Consider the following 11,234-nt stretch of genomic DNA (forward strand, 5'->3'; position numbering starts at 1 on the left):
TCACAAATATCACTATGTATTAAGTCTAAAACTTCCGAATTTATTTCAACTTTAGAGAAAGGTTTCTTGGTCATTTTGCTTGAACACAAATTTCATATTTTTTAGGAAAATTCCCATGACAAGCAATATATCCATGTTTAGACATATACTTTAACATTCTAAAATTTATGTGTGCTAATCTAGAATGCCAAATGGAAGGGGAGTACTCAACAACATAAGCAATCACATTATTTATTTCATTAATAGATAGTTTGAACATGCCATCACAACTGTATCCCTTATACCTATATACATACCATTCTTAGTAATAATAACCTTATCGGACTCTAATACGATTTTAAAGCCTTTCTTACATAATAAATTAGCGGATAACAAGTTTTTTCTTAATTCTGGAACATGAAAGACATTAACTAAAGTTAACTTCTTTCCGGATGTGAAATTCATTTCAATTGTTCCTTTTCCTTGAACTTTTGCTGTAACATGATTTCCCATCAGCACTTCGTCTGTTTCTTTCGCTGCTTCATATGTTTTGAACATAGCCTTGGTGTTACACACATGAATTATGGCGCCGGAATCGAGCCACCAATCTGGTGTTGTTGTCACCGCAGCCATATGCAATTCAGTGATCATACCAATATGCATATCCGACACCATTGCAATCAGTTCTGGACTTGCAGTTTCAACATTATAAGCATTGTTGGTGCTTGAACCAGACGGTTTTTTGAAACTATTGCTCCTGTTCCTGCAATCTTTAATAACATGGCCTGGTTTTCCACAATGAAAACATGCCCTATCTTCGAGTTGTGCCTTTTTCTTGAACTTATTGTTCATATTTTTTGGTTTCAGATTACTCTGACCCCTCTTTTTTTATCCTTCGGCCACATAATTAACCTTTGAACTCAAATAAATCGAGTCTCTTACACGGTTTCCTGCCTCATTTTCAGATGAGTTTGAAACTGCTCTATAGTTGTAGACTCGTTTGAGTGCAGGAACTTTTTCCGAAAATCATTCCACGAAGGCGGAAGTTTTGCCAATATTGCTCCAATTTGGAGTGCATCATGAATTTTGATTTCAAGTTCATTTAAGCGAGAAACCAATATTTGAAGTTCATGTACTTGATCCATTATGGTTGATTTATTATCAGTCATAAAAAATTCAAAATACTTCATTGCAAGAAATTTATCAGTACCTCGCTTTTCGTTTTTGTACTTCATCTCCAATGCATTCCATATATCCCTCGGAGAAGACAGGTTGCGGTATAAATCATACAAGCGATCAGACAGGGAATTCAGAACATATCCTCGACACATTAGTTCGTCTTCCTTTCGTTTACTACGCTCCTTTTTCAATAAATCAGTATCGTCTAGTAGGGGGTCTGGTATGGGTGTAAGATCAGACTCAAGAACATAGAATATCTTGAGTACAGTAAGTAGAAACACCATACGATCCTTCCAACGAGTGTAGTTCATTCCATCAAATCGTGCCAATTTGGAATCGCCATGAATATGCCCACTTTGTATTTGTGCCTTAACAGTAGCAGCAAATTCGTTTTCCATAGTGTATAATTTCCTTAAGATTGTTAGAACAATTAATCGAAACGAATTGCAGTAAGGCGTTAATTATACTTTCCTTAAGGAAATTATCCCCCACTATTAGGGCAATTCCTTTAGGATACAATACTGCACTTTGAAGCCTTTGTTTATTTCAGATTTGATGAGATTATGATTGAAGATTATTGATGGGTATTGTGGAGGCAATATATTTATAAGCAATGAAAAGGCACGAAGGAACAAACGTATGAATGTACTGACATTCTGTTTGGGCAAAAGATAAGATTGGGTTTCAGATTTGCAAAACTGAAACGGGATGATACCGAATCACCCAACGCCCAAGCGCCCCAAGTGCCGAGTCTTGATTCGTTTAAGTTCTAGGCCCATACTAGTGAATCCACACTAGTCTTTCACTAATGGCCCATTTATCTTAACTAATATAATCATTCTTCTTTTACTTATAAACTCTTTTAATTCCTCTTAACCCAATAATGTGGGACAAACAAACAAACTGTTCCAACAGAAACCGTGTCGGATTTCGTAAAACGTGAAAATAAGGAAATGTGAGTGTGAGAAAACACAAAAATTCCCAGATAGGCCCGAAGAGGTGCAAGCCCTGTGGCGGAAGGATTTAGGCGTCAGGAAGAAACACAACTTGACAGGGACATATCAAGGTGCGGATCCTAAGGACCAGTCCAAAGAGACGCGAGGCCATGGGCGATGGAAGGGAGCTTCCTCTTTTTTGGAAAAAAGCACTGATTGCTTTGTATAAATAGGGATGTTTATGCTTCATTGTTTCATCATCCGAAACACGAAAAACATCTCTAGAAAACCTTTCTTCTTCTTCCACAAAATAATTCATGGATGCTTTCGAAAATAGGTTGCGACATTGGTGTCAGGATTTGTCACCTCCCGAGAAGTATTAACTCGTTGTCATGGGAGTTGGTCAATTGTTAGTGCTTCGTCAAGTCAAGGTGCAATCCTCGTTCCTTGAAGCATGCTCTCGGTTTTGGGATTCGAAACATCATGTTTTCGTTTTCCCAAAAGGTGAAATTCGCCCTCTTGCCAAAGAAGTAGGCGCCATTGGTGGATGGCCGGGTTGTACTCCGGTGCTTCCCCCGACTCGATTGTGTTACAAAGAGAAGTTTCGATCAATGTTGGGCTTGTCAACGATCCAAGTCTACTCTCTCCTTGCTCCCCATGGTGTGGATATGTTGGCTCTTATAAATATTTTCTCTAACCGATTGGATGTCAATGTCTCGGAGGTGGCTAGGAGAAGGGCTCTTGCCTTTTGCCTAGTGCATGCATACCTCTTTGTCGATGCCTTGAAGAAGGAGTAACCAAAGTGTTATGGTAGTATGACCCTTGTGCATATAGTTGAGCAAATGGAACACGGTTGGGATCCATCATGGTTTGTGCTTGGTGATATCATCCAAGCCTTGGACAAGAAGGGCTCTTGCGGAGAAGCTCCCTCGTTCGGATCTCCAAGGATCCTCCAACTGTGGCTATTGGAGAGGCTAAGGTATGTAGAGCCTCCGGCTGATTCTTCTTCTTATTCCTTCCATCACCTTACTATGAGGAAGAAGTTCTACTCGGATAGTTTTGAATCCATCGAGTCTTATTGGACCTCGAGATTGGTTGAGGAGGGTGGTCCCCATATCCGTTGGGTGGTGCCATGGTGGCACTTGAGGTCCTTTACGGGGTTGCCCACTTCGACCGCTAGTTCTTCTTCTTTGATAGTGGTGGGTTTGAAGGTTGCTTCCTTCATCTATCCCAAAAGTCTTATGAGGCAAATGGGGTGTCAACAAAAGGTGCCCGCTCAAGATACTCTCGTATAAGAGAGTGTTTTTCGAAACTCCGAGCATGTGGAGATCTTCGAAAGGTGGTGGGCGACTCAGTCGACTTGGGAGATACCAAACTCTGTTGCCACGACATGGGTGACTCCCGCTTATGTCATGTGGTCAAGAGCTCAAACCTTGAAGGAAAGGTCCAAGTCTCGTAAGGACGAGGTCATCGACTTGAAGTATCGAGAGGTCGGCAGGGCCAACCGTGCCTTCTTTGATGAATTTGCCGATGATGTTAGCCCGGATGTAATGAGGCCACCAAAGAGGAGCAGCTCGGGTCCCAAAGAGGTAGTGGGCTGTGTATGGGCTCGACTTGGACCGAGTTTGGGGTCATGCAAGAGACCAGAGGCTGTCGCGGTTGTAGATCCGTTGAGGATCCGTTCCGAAGAGGAATTTCATGCTAAGTGGGCCAACAAGATCTCTTGGGGTACCCCATATCTGCATATGATGTTGTCCTGGATGAACTTGGCCACTTTTTTGGCGGTCAGGACTGCATAGGACTGTGCCTCTACCCAAATGGTGAAGTATTCGATGGCGACGAGGACAAAGCAATGCCCTTTGGTGCCCACCGGGTTGACCTTCCCGATGATGTCGATTCCCCAGGTCGAGAATGGCCAGGGTGATGTCATGGTGTATAGAAGGGATGGTGATATGTGTTGTATATTGGCGAAGATTTGGCAATTGTGGCAATGTTTGACGTAGTTTTTGCAATCGGCTTCCATGGTGGTCCAGTAGTAGCCTAACCGGATGATTTTTCGGGTCAGCATCATTGTGCTTTCTCCGTCCTGGACCTCTACCATGACTTTTTGGCTTTGTGGTGATCAATGCAAAGGAGGAGAATCCCTTAGGGTGTTCTTTTGTATAGTTGTTCTTGGTTTATCACGAATTATGATGCAAGTAAACGGATGGCTCTTTGTCCTCTTGTATCAGAGTTAGGAGGGAATTCGTTTTTGGTTTTGTAGTTGAGGATGGCTTGGTACCAAGGTTCGACATGGTTTTCCTCGTCGATGTTGATGGCGGAGATGTGAACTGGCTTGCTCCTTCTCTCGACACATAAGGGCATCGATGTCATGTGGTCAGGTATGTTGATGAGCGAGGGAAGTTTTGCCAGGGCATCAGCAAATTGATTTTCCTCTCGTGGCAAGTGGAAGTAGTTGACTTGGTCGAAGAATTCGGCCTCCTGATTGATTTTTACTTGGTAGGGTGCTAAGTTGTCGCTTCGGATTTTCCATGATCCGGACATGTGTTTGATGATGAGTGAGGAATCGCCTTGGACCCTCAGTCTCTTGATGCCAAGTGTTATGGCTGCCTGTAGGCCGATGAGGCATGCTTCGTATTCGGCGGCATTGTTGGTGACGGCGAAGTCTAGCTTGACCGAGATTTAAACATGTTCTCCCTCTGGCGATATTAGAAGGATTCCTACCCCGAAGCCTCTCAGAGTTGATGCACCGTCGAAGTATAGGTCCCACGCGTCGGAGTCGGCACAAAGGATGTCTTCGTCAGGAAGTGACCATGTGTCGATCGTTCGATCCTCGTTGACAGGGTTTTCTGCTAGGAAATCGGCGACTGCCCTTCCCTTGATAACCTAGAGGGGTACGAATTTGAGATCAAATTCAAATAGCATGAGTGTCCATCTAGACAGCCTTCTGTTTAGTACGGGTTTTTCGAAGATGTATTTGACCGGGTTCATCTTGGAATAGATGTGAACCGTGTAGCTGAGCATGTAGTGTCGCAACTTCTTTGTTGACCAGACTAGGGCAAGGCATGTCTTTTCCAGTTGGGTGTACCTTGTCTCATACTCGATGAACTTTTTGCTGATGCAGTAGATGGCTCGTTCTTCCCCGTCGACTGTTTGTGCTAGCAATTCTCCCATGGCTGTGTCGGTGACAGTCAGGTATAGGAAAAGGGAATTCCTTGTTGAGGTGGCATGAGGACGGGAGGTTTGGATAGGATTTCCTTTATCCTGTCGAAGGCCTTTTGACAGTCATCGTCCCAATCAGAGTGATCGGAGGCGCGAAGCTTCTAGAAGATTGGTTCACAAATCATAGTGAGTTTGGCTATGAAGCGGCTGATATATTGGACTTGACCGAGAAATCCCCGAATCTCCTTCTCATTTTTAGGCCGAGGCATTTGTTGAAGAGCCTTGATTTTGGTAGGATCAATCTCGATGCCTCTTTTGCTGACTACGTATCCTAGGATTTTTCCATAGGTGACCCCGAATGCACACTTATGAGGATTTAGTCTCGTTGCATTTCCGGAGGCGAGCGAAGAACTTCCGAAGGGCGCTGATGTGGCCGTCCCGCTCTTTTGATTTGACGATCATGTCATCAACATATACTTCCACCTCCTTGTGCATCATGTCATGTAGGAGAGTGGTGGCGGTTCTTTGATAAGTTGCTCCGGCGTTGATTAGATCGAAGGGCATGACAGTGTAGCAATATGTACCCCACTGTGTAGTGAATGCAGTTTTGTGCATGTCTTCCTTAACCATTTTGATCAAGTTTTACCCAGCATACCCGTCCATGAAGGATAATAGGGCGTGCTCGGCGGTGTTATCCACCAAGATGTCAACATGTGGCAGAGGAAAGTCGTCTTTTAGACTTGCTTTGTTTAGATCCCCGAAGTCGACGCAAACCCGAACTCTCTCATCTTTCTTGGGTAAAGGAACAATGTTGGCCACCCAGTCAGAGTATTCAGACACTTTGATGGATCTGACTTTGAACTTCTTGTCTACATCTTCCTTGATTTTTAGGTCCCATTCAGGGCGCATTCGGCGCAGCTTTTGTTTCACAGGTTTAGCTTCGGGCTTAATGGGTATCATGTGCTCTACAATCTCCCTGTCGATCCCAGGCATGTCTTTGTAGGACCAGGTGAATACGTCCGTGTATTCGTGCAGGAGGTTGATGAACTGTTGTCTTTCCGAGGGGTCAAGGGTGGTCCCTATTCTAAGTTCTTGAGGCTTATTATCGGTCCCTACGTTAATATGCTCGGTCTCCTCAATTATGGGGGTCCTATCTTCTCGTTTGTCAAGTTCTGCAGCTAGGTGAGGTGGGTAGTTACTCAAGTTAAATTCTTCATGTTCGTTCAGAATTGCATTGCAGTTACAATGAGACGAGTCATAAGAAAACTCAGCGTTCATTAAGTCGACTTGAGCGAAAAGCTCGGACAGGACATACATGTCATGGGCAGTCAGAGGCGACACAGCAGAGGAGGTGGCCCCCGGAACAAGCTCCAGGTTGCTGCCTTCTCCGGGAGTGTGGATGACCCTAGTTGACTCAGCCTCTGAAGCATCCACAAGTTTGTGATAAAATAGTGGAAATGGGACTTTGACTGGGAAATCAGGAGTGCTAGGAGCTAAGACAGACTTTGACTTTGACTCTGACTCGGACTCAGACTCCTTCCTATCTTCACTTCCCTCTTTGAACATAGGGCCTTCTCCAGTTGTAATCTTGAGAATGCGGCCTTGACGATTGGCCGACTTGACAGTTTTCCTCCAGCCTTGTGTAGCTTTCTCTGGGTCAGTATCATAGATTAAGGCGGTGGGGTCGAACTGGTTATCCTTTAGAGTGATGTTGATGATGTCCTCATAGTCGAGGTGCTTAATGTTGTCTTCTCCGAAAAGGAGACTGACGGCTTGTCCATCCTGGCATGGGGTCAACTCAGATTTGGTTGAGGCACCTTTGGTGTTGTCGGGGATGAAGTAGTAGTCTTGAAAGACCTCTACGCCCGGGTGTTTGACCTTAGCTACGGAGTCATAGATTAGCTCAGGAAAGCCGTTGTAGGGCTCGGATTCTCCCTCGGAGACGAAGTATCCATTGAGAGTCAGATGATAGGGAGAGAGGATAACTTCGTGCTTTTTGCGCTTCCGTATTAGGAGGTTCATCTCCTGGATGTCTTCATCGGTAGGCTCATAGCCTAGCACGAAGGGAATATTAGGGACCTTAGCCTGTATCAAGGGAGGCAGGGTGCTTTTCAGCGGATTGAGAGGTAGACCCGGGAAATAACCTTGGCGCATCAAAATGCGGTTGACTGTGAGGTTGGAGAACGGGTCACAATCAAAGGATGTTTATTCTTCGGTTAGGGCATTCACAGCTTGGAATCCCCACATCTCGCTGTCGTCCTCTTCGATGACCTGAGAGGCTATTCCCTTCTTTATGATAACCTTGATCGGGGAGGCGGGAATTGCGATTATTTTCCCGTCGAAAAGGACCATGATTCTCTGATGAAGGGTTGAGGTGATGGCCTTGACGGCGTGAATCCAGGGGCGTCCCAGAAGCATGTTGAAAGAGGCATTGATGTCAACCATCTGAAAACTGGCCTGTCTTTCCAAGGGTCCAGTTGTAATGGTCAAGGTGATAAGCCCCACAACCTTGCTGCGAGTGTCGTCATAGGCGCGTACCCCTTAGTTAGTTGGGACTAAATAAGCTTCTTTGATACCCAGTTTGTGAGCCGTCTTGAGGGGAATGACATTAACCGCATATCCGTCATCCACTAGAATCATAGGCACATTCTTTTTTAGGCATTGTACGGTGATGTGTAGGGCCAGGTTATGGTTGGCTCCGAATTGAGGGATATTTTCGTCAGAGAAGATGACTGGGTTGCTCAGGTCGGGGACGTCCCTTGTCATGTGTTCTACCACTTCTTCTGGAGAGGAGGTAGAGGGAGCTGTCAACTTTCCCAAAGCTTGTAGCAAAACTTGCCGATGTTCGAAGGATGTAGCGATCAATTGCCAAATTGAAATCTCAGCCTTTGCTTTTTGTAGTTGTTTAAGGATCGAGTTTTCGGGAGCCTTGGGTTGGGTGTCCGTGTCCGGGACAACCTGGTCATTCGTTGTTGGAATGACCGTTGCATTGTTCGGGTTTTGGTAGGGGCGTCCGGACCGGGTAAGATGACCGATCTCTTTTGTTTGTTTGCCCTTTCCCGGAACCATATAGACATCCTCTGCATCGTCTCTCTATATACCCTTAATTTCGGGATCTCAAGAGTACCTTGGAGGGGTATTCCTCGGTGGATAGTTTTTGTAGGGGAAGTTTTTGTGAGGGTCATTTTTGTGGGGTTGATTATTGTGGGGTGCATGCCAGAATGGTCGTGGCAGCAATCCTTTCTGGTGAGGGTAGTTTTGGGAGATTATAGAACCCTCCCTCGGATACGGTGTTGGTGTTGGTGGGTTGAAAATCAACCAGTGGTAGGCGTCCTCAAGTTGGGTAATCCTTTCTGAGAGACTGGCTATGGCCTCCTCAACTTGTTGGAACATGGTGTGCATGGTTGCGGCGCTGAATACGAATATCCCGTCCGGGGTATCCATCTTCAAGGCATTCACCTCGTCATGAATTGGCAAGATGAGGTGTGAGCAATCCAAGGTTGGTTCGTCATCGGAGATAGCATGGATTCCCAGGGGTTTGTTATGTTGTTTGGTTTTGTGGGTGAATGTAAAGGTAGTTCTCCTTTCTCGATTATATCTTAGATGATGTGCTTTAGTTTAAAGCAGGCTTCTGTGTCATGACCTTTTCCTTGGTGATACCGGCAATAGGCATTGGGATTCCAAAAACGGGTTTTCTTAGCCTCGGATGGGTCCGGAGTGGCCCAATTGGTTGTAGTTTCCTTTGGTCCATGAGTCTTTTTAAGGCACTGGCATAGGTTGACCCCAAGTTTGTGAATACCCTTTGGGGACGCTCAGTTTTCTTTGTCGTTGGTTCGAGGAGATTGACCTCATCAATTTTGTTTGTTTGACCATAAGAGCGAGATCCGGTTTATGTAGATCCTTGATAGCCTCTACCAGTGGTTTTGGATAGGACACCCTTGCGGAGGTCGTCTTCAATGCGGGTCCCGAGGATCTGTAGGTCCTGGAACGTTTTGATGTTTTGATATCTCAGCAGGTTGGTACAAACCGGGAGGAGGTTGTTGATAAATTTTTCCACCAAAGTTGATTCACTCGGCTTACTGACCAATTGAATGCTTACTCTTCTCCAACGGGTTAAGAATTCCGTGAACCCTTCCTTATCATTCTGAGTTAGGAGCTCAAGAGTGCGGGTATTGGCTTGGATTTTGACATTGTCAGCCTACTGTATAACAAATTCAACGGCGACTTCGTCCCAAGTAGTAAGGTTCTTTGGGTCGAGGGAATAGTACCATTGGCGAGGAATCGGTTCCAGGGAAGATCTGGGTGAAGAGTTCTTGTTTGACCCCCTTGATGGCCTTGTAATCTTTGAAGGCTCGAATGTGGTTGAGTGGGTTCTCCACTCCCTTGAACTTGGGTACATCAGTCAAGGTAAAGTTGTCGGGTAGTTGATCCCCAACGGGTTCGAATATTCGATTATTCTCAAGGTGGATGTTGTTACCACGGGCTAGGAGTTGTTCTTCCGTGCTTGAGCCTTTTCTCGCCACTCAAAGGCAGAGTGTTGTGTTCCACGGTTTCCTTGTTTTCCAGGGTGTCGATACGGGTGTCGATGCGGTCCAGGGTAACTTTAAGAGCGGTGAGCAGGCTGGCTAGTTTAGCAGTTGTGACATCTCTATTGTCATTGTTGTTTTTGGATGAAGCTGAAGACGGGGCCATGGCTCTGAGGCAGAAAAACGGCTCACATTACATCTCAATCCGACACGGTTTAACGACTAAACATAGATAACATGAGAGACGGAAACACAAATCAGACTCAACAAGACGAGCACGACCGTGTGGTGCCTCGGTGCTGACTTGGTTTATAACGTGACGGTGTTGACCGGACTTTGACTCGCATCCAACGTAATGGCGTGACGTCGTTGAACGAGTATCGGGGTGAGACGACTCATAAATAAAGACCCATAAGTATGCTTGCTTCGACTTGATAGACACGAGGCGGAATTGGAATAGTGGACTGAAGCTTTCAAAAATAGAGGCTTTCAAAAGATTCTTTTGTCGCTTTGAGGACGGCTCTCGAAGATTAGGGATCTTCAAAAGTCGGTTAGTTTAAAAGTTGTCTTAAGTTTGTTTTCAAAAGACGGTTCGAGTGTGAGTTGAGGGGGCTCTGAAAAGAATGTACTATTTCCAAAGACGGTTTCCTTTTGAAATTCAAAATTGTATGTTTTCAAAATCGAGTTTTGAAAGGTTTGAAAAGGTATCGGGGACGGTGTATGGTCCTCGGGATTTTAAAATGTTTTAAAAAAGCGGTGTGTGCCTTTCTCGGGTTTTAAAGGAGCCATTGTGTCGGCGCGAGACGGATTAAAATCCGTGTCTTGACACGGCGATTATAACGGCGTAGAAAGGTGTTTTTGAAATGGTTATGGAAATCAAGTTTGAAAATCGTCATTACGATGGCCTAGAAAGGCGTGCTTTTAAAATGGTTAGAGAAAATCGGGTTTGAAAATTGTCATCATAATGGACTAGAAAGGCGTGCTTTTGAAGTGGTTGTAGAAAACCGGGTTTGAAAATCGTCATTACGACGGCCTAGAAAGGCGTGCTTTTGAAATGCGACGGTCGGCGAAAGACCGAGGTTTGAAATGGCCATTACAACGGCGCAAAAGGTTTTTTTTCGGAAGTTTGAAATGACACAGAAGGACTTATGATCACATAACACATAAGCACTCGCAGTTTCATTATATTATGCATAATGCTGACACGGGTTTTGCCTTAAAAGAGTGGGTTACACACCAAGCGATCAAACCCCGATTTTCGAGAGGGATACCAATCCAAACAAAATGTGTAAGCCCTAGCCTCGTCCTCAAAGGAAATGAAAGCCCTTTAACGAAACAGAAATGTGTAACGTCAAGGGTATTCTTGATTCAATCAGGATTCGAAACGCGGGGATGAGAAAACTCACGCCGACGAGACGAGCCAATTGGTCGAAAAGGGTTAGATTGTGGGCCC

General features: G+C 45.0%; 1 protein-coding gene across 1 annotated transcript; it reads right to left on the reverse strand.

The window, feature by feature from the left end:
- Positions 1-917: 917 nt before the first annotated feature.
- On the reverse strand, positions 918-1,556 carry LOC141595126 (uncharacterized). Its single transcript, XM_074415100.1, has one exon. It carries the CDS (start codon positions 1,554-1,556, stop codon positions 918-920), a length of 639 nt encoding a protein of 212 aa, XP_074271201.1.
- Positions 1,557-11,234: the final 9,678 nt, after the last annotated feature.

This window comes from Silene latifolia, chromosome 8, assembly GCF_048544455.1.
Source record: "Silene latifolia isolate original U9 population chromosome 8, ASM4854445v1, whole genome shotgun sequence".
NCBI classification, from domain to species: Eukaryota; Viridiplantae; Streptophyta; class Magnoliopsida; order Caryophyllales; family Caryophyllaceae; genus Silene; species Silene latifolia.

Coding starts and splice junctions, on each gene's coding strand:
- LOC141595126 (XM_074415100.1), bottom strand. CDS start 1,556: ATGGAAAACGAATTTGCTGCTACTGTTAAGGCACAAATACAAAGTGGG.